Source organism: Zonotrichia leucophrys, chromosome Z (assembly GCF_028769735.1).
Source record: "Zonotrichia leucophrys gambelii isolate GWCS_2022_RI chromosome Z, RI_Zleu_2.0, whole genome shotgun sequence".
Taxonomy (NCBI): domain Eukaryota; kingdom Metazoa; phylum Chordata; class Aves; order Passeriformes; family Passerellidae; genus Zonotrichia; species Zonotrichia leucophrys.
The window spans coordinates 20,136,053-20,160,437 of NC_088200.1; the positions used below are offsets into that span (position 1 = coordinate 20,136,053).

The 24,385-nt window shown below is 41.0% G+C and overlaps 1 protein-coding gene across 1 annotated transcript; it reads right to left on the reverse strand.

Annotated features, from left to right (window-relative positions):
- Positions 1-8,824: 8,824 nt before the first annotated feature.
- On the reverse strand, positions 8,825-24,124 carry ARRDC3 (arrestin domain containing 3). The gene is made up of 8 exons (XM_064735706.1): positions 23,649-24,124; positions 20,401-20,482; positions 17,755-17,902; positions 16,427-16,529; positions 15,783-16,039; positions 15,219-15,381; positions 12,935-13,089; positions 8,825-11,551 (listed from the first exon to the last, which is right to left on the reverse strand). The coding sequence occupies exons 1-8, from the start codon at positions 23,926-23,928 to the stop codon at positions 11,495-11,497; spliced, it is 1,245 nt and encodes a 414-aa protein (XP_064591776.1). The 5' UTR covers positions 23,929-24,124; the 3' UTR covers positions 8,825-11,494.
- Between the last annotated feature and the right edge of the window lie 261 nt (positions 24,125-24,385).

Genomic DNA, 24,385 nt, shown 5'->3' on the forward strand with positions numbered 1-24,385 from the left:
ACCATAAATATTGCCTAGAAGAACTAATTTGATTTCCTTTCTAAGAAGAGAGAAGAAGGAAGGAATCAAAGAGAAAAATACAAGAAGGACTCAAAGGAAAATATGGGCACCAATGTGTCCCTTCTAAATGGAAGACTATAACTATAGTTTTTGTTAGGTTAAAAAGGTGAAGTCATGTTTGTTGTAAGCTAGACTTTCCTCATGCAGGCATTAAGAGGTATTAGGATGGAGCTTTGGAACCTCTGTCTCTCTCTTTCATACGTGGGCAGCACACACTCCACTCATGGCTCCAAAGAAAAAGGCATCAAAAAATTGTGTTAGAAACATAACAATGTCCTTGCACATTGTAAGATTTAGTTGTTCTATGACCACTGTTTTAGGTAACTGAACAGGAAATTTCAGCACCATGAGAAAACAGGTTACATGAACACAGGGCATACTGGAGACTTGCCTTTCTTGCTTCAGCAGCTGCCTCTTAAGTAAACATAGGAGAGTTTCTGTGCATAGCAGTGTCTGAGGCTTGCAGGAAAAGCACATCTTCAAAGCAGCAATCCTCAGTGTTGCCTATGCCTTAGCTGCATTACATGACCTACTTTTCTCTATCCAAGTGCTAAGCTGGGGGTGGTGGACATCACTGGTGCCCTTCCAGAGTGACAGGACAAATAGCTCATCGGTGAGAGCATCAGTTGCTTTAGAGAGCAATGGAAATTAGAGCAGTGTCTATTAGGAGACAATGTGGGTGTCAGAAAACTGAGCATAGGCTGTCTGGTAAGACTTTCAGCTCTCTGGAACACTCAGGGTCTTACAGGAAAAAACTGCATATAGTATATTTTGCTGTAATTGCAAAGTATGTTTTGCTGTAAAAAAAAAAATAATTGCCTAATGTTAATTAATATGTTACCAATGAATCAGAGAAGCTCCTCTGAACCTGTCCAAGTCTCTGCAAAATTAATCTGTGAGCTCAATGACATAACCAGTGCGCTGTCAGCCTGCCATCTATTAGACATGCAGAGCAGTTGTGAGGGCACTAGTTGTACCATGCTGGATCTGTGAAGGTGCAAGCCCAGTGGAGCATTCTGCAGTTTTAGTTGCAGGACTTTAAGGCTTGGGATAAGGAAATTATGAAGCATAACACAAGAATGCACCAATATAATTTATCTTTAGTAAATTGTCTGCAATAAGCTGTGTCTCTTAAGTTTTAAAGTGTACCTACCATATAGAATGCTTTGTTCCATTCACTTCAGAAATAAGAGCTTAAATTTCATAACCTGCATTCATGTAAAACTTTTAGCAATTTCCTCCTCATTGTTCAATGGAAGTGATATTGGGAAGGCTGATGCCACAATTGAATGACTATTCTTCATGATTTAAGAGAGAAGTTTCCCCTTAGAAACTTTCTTCTAAAAAGAATGAAAAGAAAATAAGTTTTTGAAATATTGTTTTGATGAACTGAGGAAAATATATGTCAATTTTCTGATAAATAAAACAGTGCCTGAAAAAACATACCTGATTAAAAACTATTATATTTATATTTCTCTGTATCCTAATCATGAGCTGACCAGTTGGAAGACACAAGCAGAATGTCATCATTACCAGATTCTACATCTGGATCTTTGATTTGACAGACATCTAGCATACAAAATATCTAGGTGAATTGCCAGTGACTGTTTAGATGTTGGTGCAGGGGGACACATCATGTTCTTCACAAATCTGTGTCCAGTCATTCCCTCAGAATTGTCTTTTTCTGCTTGTCTTTGTTTGTGTTGACCTTGTGTGGATTAAAACAAATACTCCTCTATTAGTTTTCTCCCATAAAAGGAAGGTGACTGGGAAGGCTGAAAATTTCTTTTTCTGCAGGTTTAGTGATGCAGCAGTCATGAATCAGACCTAGATGAGCTCAGTTAGAGACAAAAGTAGTTAAAATCTATGAACTACAAGGAAATCAACAGAATGGAAGAAATTTCATCCTTTTAACTCAGTAAACATTGTCAGTGAGCCACAAATCCTACTTTTGATAACTATTTTTGCCTTTTCTCTATACTGTGTTTATGTAATATAATCCCCTCAAAAAAAAAAAAAAAAAAGAGAAAGAAAGAAAACAAGTTAGGTATATGTACTATCATGAAGAAGCAAATTGTACATTCATTAAATTATTTGTACAGAACTGAGCTTGTCATAATCCATATAAGTACACAAGATGTGAAAAGGCTGAGCCCACTATTTCTATTTCTTTAATAAGACCAATTACTTATATGCTATTTATTTAAATAATTGCAACTATCTTCTTCCCCCACCCTTGCTTTTTCCTTTTGGAGAGAAACAACTCCTAGAAATAACTAGAGTCAGCTGTGAATTCTGAAGGAGAAGCCAAGAATATAAAACGCATGTGGACAGATCTGACCCTCACTGGGAACATGGTGACACGGTCCCTTTTCCCCGCCCTGGACAGCCTGTTGTCAGCAGCACCTTTTAGAGACAGGAGCCAAGGAACTTTTAGACTCGGAGCCAAGGGACTGATTTTCCCTGCAGCTGCTCCTGAGAGTCAGACAGCCCTTGCAGAGGATGAGGCTGCACTTTCACTATGCCTGCTCGGAGAGGATGGTGCCTGGATCCTGCTGACGAGACTCAGTGTTCCCACAGCACCCCTGTTGGGGTGGTTGCCCATGTTTGCATTGCTCAGTGTGGAGTGTTCTGTGCTCACCCACAACATTCAAACGTTGCTGAGTGACATAAACTTAAGCAAACAGATGGCACCCATTGCCTCTGAGGAAATTAAGTAGAGGCACCACAACAAGTTTTCTTGCTATATCGTGCTAGCTATGTCCACGGCATACATTGCTTCCACTGAAAATCCCTGTAACTTTTAGTTTTTAGGGTGCTCCACTGCTCTTAGGTTTTTTCCACTCTTTGTCTTGTAATAACGCTAGCCTTAAGGCTTCTTGTGGGTCTGGGTTGCAATTTATGAATGTGAAACTTTTTAAATGTCACAAGAGTGCTTGCTCCTCCTGTCAACAACTTGCCTTGCCAGAGGGCAACCATCTTTTATCCCCAGAGGGAAAAAAGCGTTTGGTTCAGTTCCTGGGTACAATCCAGAGCACCATAGAATAATCCAGTAACAGCATTTTGAAACCCCTTTTCAAAACTATCACCATGTTTAGAAAGATCTATGGGCTGCAGAAAAAAAACACCTTCTTATAAAGCTGGAAAACAAAACAGTGCCTCCAAGTCTAAACTGTCCTTGTCTGAACTGGACAGATTTCTGTTTTGTGTAATCAGTCAACAGATCTCTGGATCACATAAATCAAAGCTGTTCCTTACCCACAGTCCCTTTTGTCCTGGTCTGCCTATGTTTGGGGCTGTGCATGTCATCCCTGTGGACTCACGCAGGTGATGGAGATGGGTGCATGTTGACTGGGAATTTGCTCTGTCAGAGGCTCCTGAAGGGCTCTCACTCACTGCATTCAGCAAGGGACTTGCCTGTTGCAATGCACTTAAAAATTTCAGATTGCACTACTGAGCTAAAAATATCTGTGTGTTCTTCAGAAGTGAGATGTCTGGCTTCTCTCTTGGTGGCTGCTTGGATACTGGATAAGGGGCCAGTTGCCAGTTGCAAAATTTGGGTTTCTTCCTTCCCTCTGCTCTGCTCTTTAATTGTAACAATAGCAACTTTTTGTCCCTTTCAGATCTGCACACTTTGAGTAAAGGGTAAAAGAACAATTTGTTGGAGTAATTTGTATTTATCAACTAGTTGCCAAGAGAATAAGGTTTGGCATGGCGGAGCTTGCCTTTCACTGTAGCAAATCCAACATGCTGCTTGTACCTTGTTTCAACCCTAACCATGCTGTCAAGTGTAATATTTCTTGTTTGTCCTGGCTGTACCAGAAACCTAGTTAGATTCAGTCGTACAGTCATAGAAGAGTACCAAATATATGCCAAATAAAGTAATGTAATTTAAAATTACTTTCTAATTGCATATGGGAAGCAAAAAAATATAAGAACAAGTCTAGGGTAGTATCACTTTCATCAGAACAGTGTTTTCCTATGTTAGCTACTTGAAAATGCTCCTTGTAAACCTTTTTAAAGATTAATTTGTTTGTGGTTTGTAGTACTTTGGTTTTTTTTGGTTTTTATTTGGGGTGGAACGGTAATTGTGAGAGAGAGGCAGGATCTGTTATCTCTCAGGTAAAAAGATACAAATCCACTGCAGTGAACTGTAGTGAACCACTGCACCTTTCTAATATTAGTGGTTCCTCCGAACACTTTTAACCTGTGATAAAATCACCTTCAAGGTAAGTCAATTTGCATTCATTGTGAGATAATTCACAATAATAATGCTGAAACACCTTAAATATTTCCCATATTTCATGCTTCTTTAGTTGTTCATACCATGAATAAAAAGTCAGTTTTATACGAGTAATTCAAAAGTCTATCTAGTTAGTACTTCTAGGTTTTTGTTCCATAAAATATTATTGGGGGAGAAAGACTATAGTGTATTTACAAGCTTACTCTGAGAAGGTATTTTGGGTCAAAAAGTTGGATGAAATGGGTTTGCTTTGAGGAAACACAGGCTTATATGAGGCTTTATGGTAGCATAAGTTATATGCACAGAAAAGAAGTGGGATATTTTGAAGCATTAAAAAGTGTAAATAAAATATAGGAAGAGGAAAAAATAAATTAAGACAAATTATTAATATTAAGAGAAGATTATTACTTTCTTTGAATTACTTTGAACTATTTGGGGGAAAAGAGGGAAAATCAGGAAAAAAGTAGAAGTTTTGTGGCTTTACATTTTAATTAATTTACATTGTTCTTCTTCTGCACAGGCCAAGTATTGTTTTCTTCCTTTGTGTTGTTTGGGAGGCCAGTTTTACATGGTCCAACTGAAGCTTTGTTACTTTAGAGCTGTGCAACTCTGTCACCATAAACAGCGTTGATGGACTAAAAAATAATGGCCAACAGTAAAACTGGCATTCCTATCTTATCCTGTTAAATGATAGGGAAGGGGACCATTTAGTTTAATTTATAGGAGATAATTATATAGCTGTAAAACATTGCTGCAGGCTTCTCTTTGTTTATATTGCATATTTAATGCTGAAATATTTTTTTTTAATTAGAGCTGCAGTTGTTATCATGATCTGTTTTGTTGGCATTCTTAACTAGGAAAAATGGGCTACTTACAGAAGAAATGAACCAGTTTCAACAGACTTCAAATGACTTAGGGTAGACACGCCAAGCAAGATTGTAAATAATAAAAAAGCAATTTATTAATTAAAAGTCATTACCTGATGATTACTTGACACCTTTTACAGAAGGTATTCTTAAATTCTGTTTCTTAGCTGATGGGCAACGATGACAGCTTTGCCTTGAATCCTGACCATCTACGGTGGGGAGTTTAATTTTAATTCAAGGCAGACCAATCACAGCAAGGTCTTTCTTAGCCCTGGGAAACTGCATTAATTTCCAGATAAATAATAACCAGGTTTTAAAATAATTTTCCCCCTCCTCCTATGCTCCAACCCACTATTTAGCTGAAAACAAAAGTATCACTTCTCCTTTGAGAAAGATTTACTGCATCATATTCGTCAGTTCATTTCAGGAATAACATTAACTGAACCAATAAACAGGTAACAGGTCTTGGCCTCACCATTACAAAGCATTGGGTGGCGAGTTGGTGAGTCAAAGGCATGGCTCAGCCTGAAAAGACTCGTGATGGAAGGCAACAGACTCTTGGTAGTGACATATGGGATTAAGAAGAATGCATGTGTTCTTCGTTATTCCCCTCAGAGCCCCAGCAGAAGATCATGCAGGGAGCTGCATGGTAGATGGAATGCACTGCCTTAGAGAGAGAGATGAGTTATTCCTGTGTAGAACACAGGAGAATTATCACATAGAGCCAGGCTAACTTTCTGGATGTGTTTTTTAATATTTTAATTGTACATTCCTCTCCCCCTTAAAATACATCTAAATAATTCAATTTTTATGTTCATCCAAGTATGACAAACATTTCGGGTAAAGTGCCTGAAGAAAACTCAACAGGCAGTGTCCTTCTGAACTCTGAATCCCCCATTAGGAGCTGTACTAGGTGAAAGGTGCACTGTTCAACTTGGATTTCAGGGCAGCACTTGGACTCTACTCAGAAGCTACTGCTCTGTCATAACATCCACTAGGTAGGGAGGTCCAGCTCTAGAAATAGCATGCTGTATCCAGGTGGAGTTCCATGAGTGAATGACTGCTGGGAGAACTTATAGGTTACTTTTCTGCTATTTCCAGGATATGATCTGGAGGTCAGGGTGGAATGTGCATGACAATGTGCCTTTGTAAGTGACTTTCACTAATAACATAAAAATCCAGGAGCTAAAATGCACAGAAATGGTCATACAGTGCAAATGGTGGTAACTCTAAATGTGTCTGTGGATCCCTGAAGGGGAACTCCACTCAAAATCCACAACAAGTGGGACATCTGGCCTCTGTGGCCCCAGGAATAGATGTCTTCCTGCAGTACTAGCCTATGAAAAATTTCTGCTGGGCATTTGTCTCTCTGCAATAGTTGCCCATAGCCATGTACCTAGTTGCAGGAATTGGTTCAGATCAGCAGCATCAGCCCAGACAAATATGTTTTCCTGTGGAAAAGCATTGCTGTGCTGCTGCCCAGCTTCACAAGCTGCTTCTGGAGACTCTTCATCACTGTGGTAGCTGGACTTCATGCTTTGTAGTTCTGCTGTGGATAGGTAAGGTAGACGAAGTTCACAGCAAGGTAGTGGTCCATTTCTGTAAAACAAGGGAGGGCTTAAATCTAGCAAGGGGTTAAAAAGTACTAGGTACATGTTTTAACAAAATAATTCCCAGAAAATCTTGATCCATATTGCAGCATTGCCTCTCAAAGCTCAAGTGCTTAAGCAGTTGTAACTTGCTGCTGTTCTGTCCACTTTAATGGATGGCTGAGGTGGAAGAGAGGTTAGTTTTACATCCTGGTGTAACAGGATTTTGAACATATTTATATATTTACATTTATAGTATTTATATAAAGAAATAGCCATCTGCATTTTAAAATTCTCAAGGTCTCAAATAACAAAACTTTGATAATTTCCAAATTTATAACACTGACAATACAGCTAAGTTTGTTAGGAGAGGTACTGGTGTGAAAATGTAGTATTTCAAGATGTTGCACATGTTCCACAGAACTGCTACCAGTGTCCCTTAAATGGTGCTAATTTAAATTCTAACTCTGTCATGTAGCACTAGAAGGTTTGTGTAGGCATGAAAAAAAGAACTATATATATATATATATGCATACATAGTCACTTAGCTATGAAGGAATTTGTTCTGGTTTTGACTGGGATAGTTAATTTCTGTCACAGCAGTAATTACAGGGATGTGTTTCAGATTTACACAGAAACACAGAGACAACACAGAGAGCACTGACAACACAGAGATGTTCTAGTTACTGCTGGGCAGAGCTCACAATATATATAGGTCTTTTCCTGCTTCTTGAATCAGCTCATCAGCAAGTATGCTGGGGGTAGATAAGGAGTTGGGAGGGGATCAGCTGTCCCAGTTGATCACAGGGATATTCTGGGATACATGGTATCATGCTCAGCATATAGAGGTGGGGGAGAAGTGAGAGAACATTCAGAGTGATAGTTTGTCTTCCCAAGTCACCATTAAGGTATGATGGGAGTTCTGCTGTCCTGGAGATGGCTGAACCCAAGCCTGTCCACTGCAAATGGGGAATGAATTCCTTGGTTTGCTTTGTGTCTGTGGCTTTTGCTTTATTAAACTGTTTTTATCTCCACTTATGAATCTTGTCACTTGACTTTTCTCTCCTCCCCAGCCCACTGATGGGGCAATTAGGGAGAAGCTGTGCAGTCCTTCTTTGCTAGCAGAGGTTATACACAGTAACACATCTCCAAGCAGATGAGCAAAATGACAACCCTCACATTTCTTATTAGTTCTAACCTGAACTTAGGCAAGTATTATTAACAGGGTTATTAATAAGAAGGGACTTAACTCTTAAGTCTGTCTGAATTCTTCACCAAAAACAAATTCAAGACTAAGCTGAATTGCTCTACTTAGAGAGGAGGTCCTATGGTTTGTATTACGTAGGGTGTTGGGTCAGTGTTTGTGTCACCCGTGCCAGCAGCTGCCTCCCTGAAGGGAAGAGTACTGTGGGAACACTGTGGCCCAGTGCCCCAACCACCAACAGAGGCGCACAGGGCAGGCCTGCCACTCAGGCCCCTGATCTTCTCACAGGTCAAATGACATGCTGATCCTGAAGGACAATGACAATCCATTTTGTGCAGCACACAGGACATGCTGCAGCACTGAAACCCTGCTGGCACACAGCAGAGACTCAACAACACTGCACAGGGCACACATTTCCACATCTGCTTACTTGCAACGAACAGCAAAGGACATCTTCTGCATCCCAAGTCAACAAACTTCATGTCAAAGTTCTATCTGCAAACTAGACCTTTGAAGTGACTCCCCTCTTTCCTCCTATTCCCCCCAAATTTGTGTCACATCCTCAGGTAAAGGACCAGACACCTCAAAACAGGGTCACTGCAGCTGTAATGTGATACAGTCCTAAAAAGGCATTTCCCATCTGGGATCTGGCCCCATGAGCTCAGTGATGTAAACAAAAGAGACATGATCCCTAAACTAGACTCCAGTGGTACTCAACAGTATAGTTCTAGAAACAGTTCTTCTGTTTTTTGAAAGAGCAATACATGTTTTCCTGCAGTAAGTTCCTGTATTATGTGACACTTGTGGGTTTTTTTTAATTTTCCACATAGATACAACATTTAAAACCTTTTTTTTAAAAAAGTTTATTTTCCACAAGGAAGAGCAATAGGAAAAATTAAACTGTTCTCCACATATTGTTTTCTTAAAACAAGAGTCTACAAGGACATATTCAGCACCAAAACTAAAAACAAACAAAAAGAAAGTACAAACAGCCATAGAATATAGTCTATAAAGCAAACATTTAATATTGCACTTTGTTTCTCTAATGTTTGGATTTTACTTACTTTTTCCTAATTCAGATCAGAATTCTCTATCAAACACTGGGTTTCAACTGTGAACCTGAAGTTTTATAATGCTGAGAACTGACCAATATTTGTGGGAGAGTAATGCCTCAGAGTAATTTAAACCGGAAGTCTTTATTTGATAACATTATACAATTTTTCATTCCGATCACAAAGGCTGAAATGCCAAGTCAATTGGTATGATATTGGTCAATCCTGCCTCATATGCAATTTTCCATTGTATTGCAGTAAGTACTTTAATGCTATGTATATCAGCAATTGTTCCCTAGTCTGTAAAAAGAACAAAAAAGGAAAAAAAAAGTAAAACCACCAAATGCCCTTTTATACCAACAATCCCATTAGCTTTAAAAATTGTCTGGTTGGAGAGGGTAGAGGGAAGGGACATCCACAAAATTGGCCTAGTAACATCATCCAATTTCCTTCTTGCCAATATTCCCACTCAAAGCCCAAGCCTTTTAACTGAATCACTTAAAACGCGACTCATTTGTATTTTATCACCCTGTTGTCATTTTTGAAACATGAATGATCTTTCATGTTCTCATAAAGGCCACTTATGGAAAAGCCTATTTGTCGCATTTATGAAGCCTTAAAAACAAGGCAAAGGTTTTTAAAAATGAGCGCCATGCAGAAACACCAGCCTCCCCTCTCTGACTCTCTTCGGAGCTTTTTTATTGCACAGGGAGACAGGTATTTGATGGATTAGATCCTATTTGTTCAAATAGTCAAGACCAGAATAGTGTCCCTTTGTCAGTGATCTGTGTTCCACGGCTTCTGAAGAGCAAAGTTGACTTTCATTGTACATCTCTAGCATGTAAGCGCTGGCATTTGTTAGCACAGGTAATGGCTCCATTCGCCTCTTTTTCCTGTGGCACACTCAAGGACAAGTGCTCTTTCCATACGGTTTCTTGCATTCTGCATGAATACATGGTATAATTCAGTGTTCTGTTTGTTTTAAAGCTCTTGAGAGTGCCACAGAAGATGCAGTTATCAAAGCACTTCCAGCTAACTCATATTTAAGTATGGCTGGTAACACTGATCTTTCTCATTTTAATTACACTTCTAATCTTGTACAGTATCATAAACCCTGAAGGTAATACAAAGTGCACAAACTGAGCTCTTAGCATAAAAGAAGCTTTTCCCGCAGTTTGAAATATACTTTCTTCTAGACTCATCACATATAGAATTTTTGGTGATTAAGTAGCTATATATAAAAATAAATTCACTTTCCCTTCCTATCCCTACTACTTGAGATATTGATCTGTCTGTGAATCCTGGACAGTGTATGACCACTTCCTTCTAATACTCTTTTGAGGAACAGCTGGTGTCTGCTGGTGCTGCTTTCATTTATGCCTTTTTTTTTTAGAGCTTCACAACTTGAACATTTTTTTTAAAATGCAGAAAGAGAAATGGGAATGAGGAGGATTTTGTAACTTTTGTGTATGTCCTTATTCCAGATCTCCCTCTCAAGTTAAGAACAAAAAACGAAACACAAACACAAAAAAAAAGAACTAACTCAACAGTGCAACGTAAAAAAACAAATAGCATTCCAACAGTTTGGCAAGTGATGAGTTCACCTGAGATTAAGTGATTTTTAGGCAGTCTGTAACAAAATGCTGCTTTGCGATAATAGTAGAAAGGCAACAAATTCTTAAAAGAAATCAAGAAAGTATACAATCTTGACAAAGTCTATTAGTTTCTTTCTATTAACTCTTCACCCTCCCTCCCTATCCCCATATCTGTTGCTTATCTACTACAGTAGGCTGCAAAACATACAGCAAGGAGGATTGGCTTGAAGGCATTTGATGTTTGTAAAATAAATCCACAATAGGATCCAAGCTGAAGAGGTGATACATGATCAGCCTACTAGGACAATTCTGAGCATGTGCATATGTAGGTAAAGTCCAGGCTACATTAAATTAAAAAAAAAGAAAAGTCAGTGCATTTGTCAAAGTCTCTTACTGTTGGGCTTTTTGTTTGTTTCTTTCTTTCTTTTTTTGTCAAAGCTTTCTTTTGCTCGTTATTGTGCGGGCCACAAGACATAAGAAAGGGGTAACAACTGTCCGGCGTAAATGAGAAAAAGCTGTAGTGACACTGAACCGCACAAGGTAAGCAATAAGCATGTGCAAATTTCCAAATTGTAAGAGGAAGCCAAACCTCTCTTAATGTGGTTTGAGTGTTTGGACACACGACTGTACGTTAGTAAGGCTGCTCCTAGTATGTGCCAGTATTTAAGAGGGAGGGGGGAAAGCTCAGTTCTTCAAGCATGTGGAGCAGTCCTACAATGTTACTGTAGGCTTCAAAGCATGATCACAGGTTGTTTTCATTTATTCACCACACAGGCAAGAGCAAACCCACTTTCTCTGAAAGCGTGTCTCCACTATGATGCCTTGACCTTCAACATGGCAGGTATGATTCCAAACCCAAGTCAAGTCAGCTTCTTATGAATTCTTTCAACGAGAAGGGCAAGATGGTCTGTCGTCTGTGGGTTGATCTGGGTTTGGATCAATCTAAACAAAAGAGAAAAAAACACAACAACCTAAGGTATTTTTAGAACTGATTGCTAGAAAATAAATCAATCCAAACACCAACATTTTTAAGTCCAAGACAGTCAGAGATAAATGGTATTCCCAATACAAAAGTTATTCAGGTAACTGAAGTATCTCTAAAAATTAGATTAAACTTTGAATTGAATATTACTAAGTACAGTGAAACACTTTAAACTGCATGTTGATGGTAGCTTAAGAATAAGCACAAACATGGTATAAGAAATCGTAAAAAATCTGCTAGTAGCACAAATATTCTGAATTATTTATTGCATAGTAAGAAGACAACTGGACTCAACATTTTAACAAGTAACTTTAAATACTAAATTGATTTTGGAAGACATTTGACTTAAAAAGGCACAAAATTATTAGTAAAAAGTTCTTCTATTTAATTTTTAAGTAATGAATCCTGAAAAAACCCATAAAATGTTTCAGAAGTTCATGTGTACCACACATCACCTCCTCTTCTTTTCAACAAAAGGAAGGAGGTGAAGAACATGGTCTCTAACTTAGGTCTCCAAAACTCAATAGGAAATACAGTTTAAGTGGACATTACATAGTTTGGTCAGTTATTTTAAAAATACATTATTTAGAACAACGGAAAAGCTTACTTCTAAATATTTAGGGCACCTAAAATGAAAAGCCCCAGAGTTGCATTCTAGGCTTATGTTATAGAAGAGACACAAAAAACAGGCCACTCACTCACTAGCTGATTAAGTGCTTCAAGAGGAAAAGAAACAATCAAGAATGGGTGGATCCAGGCATGATTTAGCCAAAGGGCACTCTTTTATTTTGTCCTATACCACTGCTTTGAAAAATATGAACATGGCTTTTGAAGCCTGAACTCGTGTCCCAGTTATTGAGTGACTTTCACAGAACTTAACTTGCAGACAGAAATGTTTGAGCTGTGCCTTTAGAGAAACCTAAGCCAGAAAGAATACCTCTGTATCTTCTCTGCATGGAAATTCTGAGAGTAATACATACAAAGAGCTAAAAATACAGAGTACTTTTAGAGAGTAGAGGCGAAAAACAGTTTGTTGTGCATCTGTAGATTCAGAACATTGGTATTCACTAATGTCATGTATTACATATATAATGTAATATAACTTTAATAAGTTGCTGAGAGAGTGCAAAACAATTTCAGAATCTCTATGAAGCATTGAAATACTGAAGAAACCTGGAAAATTTTTTATGCAATTTACCTGCACTTTGCTAAAACTAAGTTACATTTCATATTTTTGCTTATTTGTCCTAGTTTTCTTAAAGTAGAAACAGTTTCTTATATTTATTCCACATGACAGAATTCAAAGCAATAGCACATTCATAATTATATTTTGAGGTACCTACTTCTGAATAGAGGGGTGGAGGCAGAAAACGGAACTCCTGGATGTATGCAAACAGTGGTCCTGGAAGCGCTCTCTCAAAGTCATCACAAACACCCAAGGGTGCAAGGCTGGACTGCCGCTGCTCCTCCGTCACCACTTCTGCATAGCTGGGAGGGGCTGCAAGGAAAAGGCACACGCAGTTCGAACAACAAGTTCTTATGCATGTCAAAACACATAACATGACAAATATTAAACTTTTATACTGTAAAATGCACCAGCATTTAGATAAATTACTTCCGTGATTTTTACACAGTTATTGAACATGAGGAAAAGGGTAGACTGCTGTAGTTTATTTTACAGCTATGCTCAAATTCAACAGCAGACTGACCATTGTTCATTGTGGTTTAATTATCACCTTCAGATTTAAAGCATACTCACAACACTGAATTTCTGTTCCAGGCAGGAATGACAGAACATTGCATTCCTCTGGACTCCATCATCAGTCTGGGATCTGTACATTAAAACTCCATATGTTTATATGCAAAAAGAGCGAAGCTACAGAGCTTCTCCTTCGACAAGAGATTCCCACTGAAATGGATTACATTATCCTTTCACAGTGTCTTGGCTACTAATAAAGATCACCTTAACTGCTATTCTGACAGGTTACACTGACTTACAACTGTCATGGTTTGGGCCTGGCACAGAACCAGTGCCCCCCATGGAAACACCCTCTCCCTGGTGTCTGCTGTGAGATGTGACCAGGAATAAGCAAAGCAGGCTCCAGCTTAAACATAAAGAAAACTGTATTACCTAAACTACAAGAAAAGAATGAAAAACCTATAAGGGGAAAAAAAATTGAAAACCTTACAAAAAGGCATTTTCCTCCTCCCCACCACCAAAAATTTCCCAATCCGATACATTCCCCCAAATCACCAACTGCCCAGTCTGGCACCACCCTTTAAAATATTCAAACTTCAGTCCATGAAGAGGAGAGGAGTCCTTCTTGCACCATAGGCTTCCCCTGGAAACACGCTGAAACCTCGTGTGCTTCCATGTCACTCGGCACCGCCCGGAAAGTCCTTTTGCCATCGTGACATCTTCCTTCCATGCCCAGTGCTCTCACCACTGTGCATGGACCAGAGCTGCTTTTAGGGTTGTCTTTTAAGGATGCCTTGTCTCACTCCAAAAAGGCACAGTCTCTGCTTTGGGACATCTGCCCCCCCATTTTTTTCCAATCCCCTGGGGCCGAGGGGTCCCCACACTGAACCCTCCTGGTTCTGAGGCACTGCCTCCCCCTAAGTGCAGTCTCTGTGTCACAGGAATAAAACTGGTTCAGTCTATGGCCACACAAGAAAAGTCCAGCCAAAAGGCCACTCCAATCATCTCTCTCTCCACTCAGCCAGTCTTCCTTCCACTTCCCTCAGGCCAGGTCCTTGTTATCTAATCTCTTATCTGTCTTCTTATTCGGCTCCGAGGAAGATCAGCATTTTTGCGAGGTCCCAATCATGTAAGAAAAAGGGTTAAAAATTCAGTCTCTGCCTTTCCCAGATCTCCGGCACCCCCACACTCGCTGCTGCTCCGGCCGGCACCTCCTCGCTGCATTCCCCCCCTTCTCCTCCTGGTCCAGCTGCTATCACATTTGGCGTCGCCGGCTCTCTCTTTCTCTCTCCTGGTGGGGGGTGGCTGCCCGATGTCTCTTGGTGCTCCTCCACCCTTCCATCCTCAAAGGCCTCTTCACCTCCCATCTCTGTCCAGGCCCAGGCCTACCGCAGGCTGCCCCTTGCCCACCCAGCAGCAGCGGCTGGACGGGGGAGGGAGATCCGACCTCTTTCTCTCGAAGTCCCAAGAGAGCTTCCCAGGGTCGAAGCTCTGCTTTTATCCCTGTGTGTTCTCGGAGGTGTGTCCAAACCCCACTGGCTACACCAGGTGCCAACATCAAAATCCGAGCACCCATTGGTTTGACCACAGCATCCCAGAATTCCCACTTCTTCCTGGTCAAACCACCACAACAACCAAGGATACAGCTGGGATACTGGAGGCAGTATTAATTCTGCCCAGGTACAATGGCACTCTGTGCCTTTACTTGTACCAGCTTCCAAGCAGCTGAATTCCACTGATTGCACATCTGAGAGAAGGCGGCAAAGAGGGGAACTCCATTCTTCTACACAGAGCAAGCAGGTAGCAAGGAAGCATCCACAAAGGACCTTCTATGGACCTTATTATGAAGAATGTAGTTTTTGTCTGTTTGCATGACAGCAATGAATAAAGCACACAAAAATCGAAACAGACTTGCTTTGTCAGCTTACCTTCTGGTCTTTCAGGCAGTGTCAGACCAAGCCAATTCATGTTCATGCTACACTGGCTGCTTACACTTGATGTTCTGCTACCAAAGGGGTGTAGAGGAATGGTGCCAATGACCAGTGGTAAGTTAAGGAATAAATCCATGGCACCAGGAATATCCACATATACCTAAAGAACAACAAAAAAGTATAGATTAAAAATAGGTTTGTATAAGCACTTCCAAATTATTAGACTAAAATCTCCAGCTATGTAAGTTTTCACAAGTGGCTGAAATTTCATTTTTTTTAAATTTTACAGTCAATGTCCCTATGGAGACAAACAGCCCTCCAAGACAAAGGCAGTTCTATACTCTTAACACAAGTTCTCACATGGAAATGTCACACACTTGTAAGACATTTCCTTAGAATATGCAAGATTTAAACTGAATTTACTTACAGAATTCCTGTTAGGACACCTAATGCTAGGCTATGTACTTGTTTTGTAACTAGTTAGCAGTTCACAATGCTTTGTTAACAATTTGCAAGGAATCATGGAAACTACTCATGCTACAATTAAACAATCCAACATACCATCAGTGAATACTCCACACGGATTATACTACAGTCAAGAATTGAAGGAGAAACAGGTGGAATTTTCAACTGTTTGCCATTCCAAGTTTCTGTTTTGCCAGATGACAAGGATTCCCCACGCAGGCTAGCAACAAGCTGCTTGACTTCCTTCATTTTCCCTTTGGCATAAAATGCCTGTGTTTGGTAAATGGCTGCCTTTGGCACCACCACACGGGAAGAGCAGTTTTCAATCTCAGCAAAGATCTGAATTGATTCACCTGAAAAAAAGCAACATTTCATTTTTTCTATGTATTTGCAAGGCAACTGAAACAAGCTGGCACATACTGTGGACTGTTATAAGGCAGTGGATGCTGCTAGCAATGCTCCACACTTTGAACAACATCCACTGATGCTAGCAGGAGTAAGGTCACCATGAGGTAAATGTAACAGAAAAATGCACAGGCCAATAAAAGCAATGTCCTTTAACAATATGGAGACAGAGCAAGCATACAACATCAGTCATTTAAAATAGCAGGACAAATGAAAGAAAACCAATATGGCAAGAACAGTTTAAGTATTTCTTTTATATGTAACAGCAGCTAAGCACACACTGCCATTTTAAAAGGGAAGGAAAAACATTTCCTATAATTACTTCTGTTACGTACCTGGGGTGTAGCCCTTCCTTTCAATTTTGGCACTTAAGGATATTGGGCCTGAGGTACAAAACCAACAACAGAGAGTTTTTTCTTTTGTGCCTGCTTGGGGTGACTGCAAGAAAAGAACATTTTCCATTTAATAGAGTGCTCCATGAATCTTTTAATCTGTTCTAATCAACACAGAAAATATACATTCTATGCATTTTGATAGACATATCTAGTTTTATTTAGAGGGGGAAACCTCAAGCAAACTGCACCATGCAAACTATAAGCTTTAGTCTAATTCCATACTCATTAACACTGCTTTTTTTTGCTACACTTCATACTGCAGTTACACTTAAAACAAGTTTTTATACATAAATAAATTTAGCACAGCTTAAGAGAGGCTTTTAAGTCTACATATCCCACCATATTGCTGAAGAGCTTTTTATTTACCAGTAAACTAAAATGTCTATCTCTATGCAGTATAGTATTTCAGAAACAGTAACTAAGGTAAAGTACAGTAACCTTGACTCCTGCTATTTCCTGTTTCAAAATGATCCCATTTGATCTGTATTAAACAGACTTTGTTATTTTACATGACACCAGGATTTAGGACTTGATCTAAAGCCCATTAAAGTCAAATGAGAGTCTTTTGATTTTAATGGAATTTGTGCAAGGCCAATGTCCCCGTGCAAATCTGATTTTTCACCCATACACACAAGAAACCTATTTCAATGGATTTTGAGAATTTTTTCCCCTCTCCATGGGGGGTGAATTTGAAGAAGGGTGGTGGGGAATGGAATTTTAGGTCTGATTGAATTCAAATCCTCATTGAAAGGAATTGTGACATTGAAATTATTTTAATGAAATGATACTTCAGAAGAAGATTATAGAGCCTTGTGATAATTTCTCCCCATTGGTAGAAAACAATCCATATGAATATGATCAATTATGCACACCAGCACATTATTTACTTTGCATATTTAAGTTTGCAGTCTGTCACACTAATTTTTTTAAGTGTCACTGTTTTTACTTCAGAATCAAAGAAGAACAGTTCTCAAAATTTTCCTTTTTACTCGCACTTAACAATTTAGTATTAATTTAATCTGACAAAAACATTTTACATATCTTAAAAGTAAAGCAACTCCAAGTACAGGAAAACATAGCCTTCAAAATGGAAGAACTTACAGAGTTGCAGAACTAATGTAATACTTAAAAGACTGGCTGTAACTAAGTATCAAGTAAGTATTAGGTAATGTATTAGGTAAAATTAGATATGAGTATTGTTTCAGTTATTAAACTTCATTATTTTTTTATGCCAGAAATAAAAAATGAATAATTCTGTCAATTCTTACCAGTAATGAAGGAGTGTTGATATCTATATGTTCAAAGACTGTAAATTCCTTCTTTAATTTTACTGGTAGAAACCAAGGCCTATGCAATTCGGCTTTCACCCAATAGCGCACACTGCCATGTCTGCCTTCGAATGAGGTAGCAAGTGGTCTGTGCAGGACACAAAGGTCAAAACTGAGTAAAGTCTTTCTGTCTAATAATGATACAATTGATCAAGTCAGTGATTAGTAGTATATAGAACTGCATTTTTAATGCACTGTAGTACTTAATGTAGAGTATCTCAGAAAAATTCAATAATTAAAGATGGGAGAAAAAATCATCTCCAATTTATCCTACTGTAGTTTTTGATAGATTTTAGGAATCAATTAGAGAATTGTACTAGAAAAATGCCAGGAGAGCACAGATTTTCTTTAAGCTTAAGAGGCCACTTCCACATCTGGGGTAAAGTATGCCCTTTTGACTACCAATTTAGTATTACCATTAGCACCAAGCACTTATAGTTTTGGATGCCGCCATTGTGTATATTTACTTGGTCAGTAGCTCAACATCAGGTTAATTTTAGCTGTAACTCAGCACTTCCATAGTTAGGTTCACCTTAAGCAGAGTAAATATTACAACATGGAGTTCTGAAGAGAGGCTATTTTGAGCACCTTCTAATCTTTCTCTACCCTGATGAGACAGCTTAAAACATTTATAATACTTAAGAATGTACACATATATCCATATATGTATTTATATACACACACACATATAAAATCATGAAGACTACTCTGAAATTTCTCAAAAGAAGGAAGTCTATTTAGAAGCTGGAAGAAAGATGATGCAGGTAGTATTTCCAGACCTGTGAACACTGCCTTTTTTACTGTAGTATCATAAAGTATCTTTAAAGTACAATTATTTCAAATTAACAGTAGTTTTTGTAGCTTATTCCCTTTACTTTTGTATTTTTTAAATAAATAATTCAGAAATTTTTTTGTATTTCGCTATGTTCTGAATACATACTTATATATACGTTAAAATAAAGTATTTGTAACATATTCATATTTTCCACAGAGAGCAATACTAGCCATGCTAGTACTTAACTAGAATTAGTCTTTCAGTTACAGGTTTGACTTCACTATTTGCACGTTTGAAATGTTTAGTTTGTTCCCCTAATAATGCAATTAGAACTTCAGTTTTTCATTCTGTCCCATATTCTGTAAAGGAAAAATCAGTAAGGATGATGCACATCTTTCCACTGTTGCTCTGATGTTTAAGTCAGTTCTAGAAATATTTTATGGACACAAAATAGCAAGTAAGTAGGCAGTGTCAAAGTTCAGGCTTTTAATATCACTCTTTGTTTTTCCAGTATTATTAAAAACTGGCTTAACAGCTATTCTCTCATGGTACTTAGAAAGAACCAATGACTTGACCAATGCCTGCTATCTGGCTGTTTCACTTCAAGCTAAGCTTTGCATATTCATGTTTTTAATGTTTTGGGTTTGGGATTTTTTTTTTGTGTTTTTTCTTTTTTTAAATGTCCCTTTAAATTCAAGGGAAAATCAGTACTGGCCTTACTGTTGAGATTTTTACAAAATACTAAATTGTCTTTAAAAATCTCCATGTTTACAGGTCTTTCCAGAAAATCTTACTGAAACTATGTAGAAGTCCTGTGGCATTCACTTTGAAACTGTAGAAGTGTTTGCCACCTGCACATTTTGCTAAAACCAGCACCCCTAATAAACAACCTTAATATTAGGCAGAGATTATTCACATAAAACTGCCAAATTTTCAGCAACTTTAAAGTTTTTAATTTAATTAAACTTGCCTTTTACAGTAAAAAAGGCTCATTTTTTATCCATACTCATACTCCCTCTTTTCCTGCATATCTGATTTTATTGGAACTTGTATTTTTAGCTCATTTCCATATTTCCAACTCTTACTATGTCCAATCTTACATCCACAGCGCCTACATTACATATTTCAGACAGGAGTGGGGCAACAATTTTTATCTTACCAGGACAAACTTCTGCTCTTACTCTTGCTTTGCCTTTGTTTTCTAAACCAAATGGGATTTGGTAGAAAAATTCTTCTTACTCTGACCACTCATTCTTAAGTTTGTTTCTACCCAGGCTTTCTGCATAAATAGCCACCCTGGGTACATACATCTGATTAAGAACAACCTCCTCTTTTGTTGAAATCTAAGTAAACTAGCCACATCTGTTCCAGACCTGAGACCAAAAAAAGCTCAATTCCACTGTGATCTTAGCTCTAGTTCTGCTGGTCTACATAACTCCAGTAAATGGTTGAGTTAGAAGGTATTTCAGCCACTCTGCAGGACTTCAGTGACAGTTCAAATTCCTCTCCCTCCTCTTGGGAAGGGGAAATAGACTGGAATATCTAGGCAGTCAGTAACACTTGGTAAAAACAAAGTGAGCAACTGGGCAGCAGTGAGCTCCTTTTTTATGGAAAATTCTTTTAAAAAAGGATGGGTATATCAGTGTAAAAGCAACCTCTTCAGTTTAATGAGATTATGTTCTCTACTGCATGTTACGAGCACAATTCCTACTACCATTGAAAAGGTTTCCCCTCCACCCACAGCAGGAGTTTTGGTCAGGTGGGTGGGCAGCAGAGCCCTGTGTGGAGGAGGACTCTGAGGGGGTACTTACGTCTGTGGAAGCTCGAAGCTGAATGCATATTCATGCCTTCCTGAATGGATGGTGTGAAGGCCTTCCTCTGAATTGTCATCATCTAAAAGACAAAAAAACCTCAACATGCTAATCCTGCTGCACACGTTATTCCTGGTGTAGGCTTTTCTTCCAGAAAAAAGCAATTTCCTCACACATTACAAGACCTAAAGAATGTGATGTCCCAAGGACAAGGGTCTCCCAGTCCATTAGTTATTAACTGTTGGAATTCAGGGCCAACTCTGACTGGCAGAAAGGTAGGCAAGACTGCAGGCCTTAGAGAGAAGCAGAGGTTAATGTTTTAATATAATCTTGCCTCTGAACAGTGACACAGTTTCAACTGCTGCCATTTCAAGGCCTCCATTCAAGGTCCGTAAAGGAAATCATGCTGCTTTCCACTGCAGTTGCTAGTCAGAATGAACCAGAGCTGGCTTTTACCAGTATTAACAGTACCAAGCCTGCTACTTAAGATTAAATTTAGAAATTCAGGTTCTTTGTATCTCCTGCCTGGCAACAGTGTCCACACATTAATCACACACACAAAAAAAAACGTGCGAGAAAGGAGTAAGAGCCTACGAGCAACACCCAGAAAGTACCCGACAGATTCAGGGGCACAGGAAATGGCAAGTTGCCCAACTAATGCTATCTAGAGCTAAACCTTTCATTTCTTTAATAGATTAACTTGATCTTGCTCAGACAGAGCATAGATACTTTCTGGTTTTATGCCAGGAATGCTAATCCTTGTTTATGGTCACGATTATTTGTACAGCTTCAAATGCCACAAGAAAATTGTAGTTTATTCTGACATCAAACCAGAAAAACGCTGACTTGGTTAAAATAAAAGTCGAGTGAAAAACTGCTGTTCACCTCCCAGTCAAAAACGGCTGGAATTATAAAAGGGGTTATAGCGAGACAAAGTGAAAGGGAACAGCTTATGCGTGACTCGCTGAAGCATTAATGGAGGCATGCAGAAGGGTTCTAAGTTTCTATTGTCCTATAGAAGAGCCGATGCTCTACTTCCTACAGTGTAAATACCGAAATTTTAAAAACAAATTAACAAAACAAGCAAAAAAAAAAAACCCCTCCTAGCAGCAAGATGCAGAAATAAATACACCTTCAGGACGCAACATTTTCCGTGGGTGAGGAAAATGTGATGAAAAAGCGAGACAATGCGTCGGAGTGAGGGTGGGCTTCTATACTGTCGCTTTGCGTTTGGGGTTTTTTTTCAGTAACTATTTTATTTGATTTATTTATTTTTCGTTTAATTCTGTTCCGAGGAGGGGTGCGCCGCTGTCGGCGGTGGCTGCGCCGCTCTGGGCCCGGCCCCCCCTTCCTGCCAGCTCAGCAGTCCCGCCGCGCCGCGGTAAACAAGTGCTGAGCTGTCAATCAGCGCGGGCTGGAGCAGGAGCCGACCGGCCTGAACCGGCGCGCGCGGAGCGCCGCCAGCCCCGCCGCTCTCCCTCACACGCTGCGTGCGCTGCGCCCGCCGGCTCCGCACCGAGGGCGGACCATTCCGCCACCGCGCCGGGCCTAGACCCCTCAGGTGATGCGACCGGCGACGAGAGGCGGCAAGGACGAGACTGAGGGCAGCGCATCCCCCTGCCCTCTCTCTCTGAGGTGCTTTGCACCGAGACAGCGCCTCGGGGAGAGGCTCCTGCCCGCCGGGGGCAGGCAGCGAAACCTGCTCCCTCACCCCCGCCGCCAGCGCCCCGCCAATCAGCGGCGGGCATCGCCTTAGCAACAGGGCAACAAACCACGGCCGGCCAATCAGGGGGCGGCGGGGGGCGCGGCCGGGCCGCGGGTCTGCGCTCGGGTCAGTCATTGAAAGGTGGCCGACGGCTCCGCGGGCCCCTGTCCCACCCGCTCCCACGCGTGCTCCCCCCAACACAGGAGGCTCCTGCTGCACACTCCCATCCACGAGCTCTGGGCACCCGCCAACCAGAGGTGCGGGAAGTTATGCTCGGGCGAGTGATTCCTGAGGCGGTGGCAGGAGATGGGTGGGAGCCGCAAGTCACCTCGTTAGCGCGGTGTGCGCGATACGTGAAGCAAATAAAAAAAGTCCCGAGTTCTGCTACAGCTTTGAGCTCGGGTATACTCGGTGCCGCCCGGAGTTGTTCAAAAATTACATTCATTGGTTTTTTTCCGGAAAGAACGAGAAACATCGCATTGCTGCAGAGTATACGATGCATATTTCAAGGAAAAAAAAAAAAGGCGACAAGCAGCACAAAAAAATTACATAACCGGTTTTTAACATTATTTTCTTGCGCTGGGGAATTAAGTCATCGCCACCACCTGACGCGTGCGGCCAATCTGCGCGGAGCGGGCGGCCCACCCCCCTCCTCCAAAGCCGGTCCCAAACAGGATTGAACCGCTTCGAACAAAGGCTGCGAAGTTCGGAGGAAAAAGAAATAAAAAAACACAGACAACCCCGGGGCCCAGCGCTTCGACCCCCTCGGCGAAGGGGTCCGCACTCGGTGGGGACACCAGGGTGGCTCGAGTGGGAAGTGGGGAGCAGGAGGTCCTCATCTCCCCAGTTTTGGAAGAGATGCTTCCATTACGCAACACCACTCCCCCCTCTCTCTCTCCTCCCCCTCCTTTTGCTCCTCATCAAGGGCTTTTCGGACACATCCTTACATCGCCGTGACCCCCACTGCCGAGTGGCGTGTAGGGGCAGCCCAAGGAAATGAAAGCTTTTTACCAGGGCGAGGGCAATACTGAAATGAGGAAAAAATTACACGTGGGGTGGTGGTATGTCAAAATAAGCCAGGGAGACTCTTATATCTGCCAATAATCAGCCATCCTGAAAAAAATCACTGTATTATCACCCCAACAGCATCAGCAGAACCCCGCACGTGTCAAAAAGGATGGTTTTTATGCTTTCACTGTGTTTCAACTAGGATTCTGCCAATAAAGTCCGCTGCCCATCAGGCTGTGATTTTACAGCTGTTTTTCCCCACGGTACGGCAAATCCTACTAATTATCACCAGGGGAAAAAAAAAGTAAAACAATCAAGAAACCCATTTTATTAATATATGGCCGTATTGAAGGGCAAGAGAGTTCTCCTGGTTGCAGGTACTTTGCAAATGCATCTCCTATATGTAACTCCATCGCCAAGAGACGACCCTGGGCATGTCCTGCTCTCCAATGCACCCGTTAAGACAGGGCTAAACCGGGGTGACACAAAGATACATGCTTTTTTCCATTAAAAAATAAAGCACAGCAGCCCTTACCTCTCTCGTGACCGATCAGGATGTCCTTATGGTTGAAATATTCCACTTCTTCGGTGTAGTTCTGTGTATAGGCAGTGTTGGATCCAGCATTCCTCGATTCAGTCCAACGTACTTTAGCGTGCCCCCTTGCATGGATTTTAAGGGATTTCACTCTAATTTCCCCAGTTACTTCTAGACTGACCCTTCCTGAGACTGTATCCCCGCTAGAATACACAGGGACATTGCTGTCATTCAGACAGTCAAAGCTTATCGTCAGACTCTTCACCTTCCCCAGCACCATGGTTTTATAGCAAAGTGTACAAAAATAGACTGTTAGAAAAAAAAAAAAAAAAGGGAAGGGGGAAGCCAAAAACAACCAACCCCGAGCCCCTGGGGCGCAGGGGTGCGGCGGCGCGGACCCTACAGGCGGCTCATGGGGGCGGCGGGGAGCCCCGGCCCCGGCGCGGGTGCCGACGCGGCGTCTCCCCACAAAGGCGCTGCCGTGCCGCCGCCGGCCCCGCCTTATAAGCCGTGTGACAAACAAGCGCGGGCGCGCATGCGCCGCCCCGCCCCTCCGGGGCAGCTCCGGCCCCGCGGCGCCGCCGCCGCCTCCGGGAAGCGCCGCTCCTCGGGCGCGCGCCGCAGGTGGACGCTCGTTTGGTGCGGTCGGCCGCCCCAGGGAGGATGGCAGTATACCCAGCCTCTGCGAGGAGAAGAAAGTTACACTTCACTTAACAGACCTTGTTCTGAAACTGGCA

Bases quoted from the DNA above. Each gene is read 5' to 3' on its own strand.
- ARRDC3 (XM_064735706.1), bottom strand. From the start codon at position 23,928: ATGGTGCTGGGGAAGGTGAAGAGTCTGACGATAAGCTTTGACTGTCTG. The intron at 15,382-15,782 runs GTATGTTGGATT...GTTGTTCTTTAG, and splicing joins GTGTGGAGTATTCACTGATG to GTATATGTGGATATTCCTGG. The intron at 11,552-12,934 runs GTAGGTACCTCA...TCTTTTGTTTAG, and splicing joins CTCCACCCCTCTATTCAGAA to ATTGATCCAAACCCAGATCA.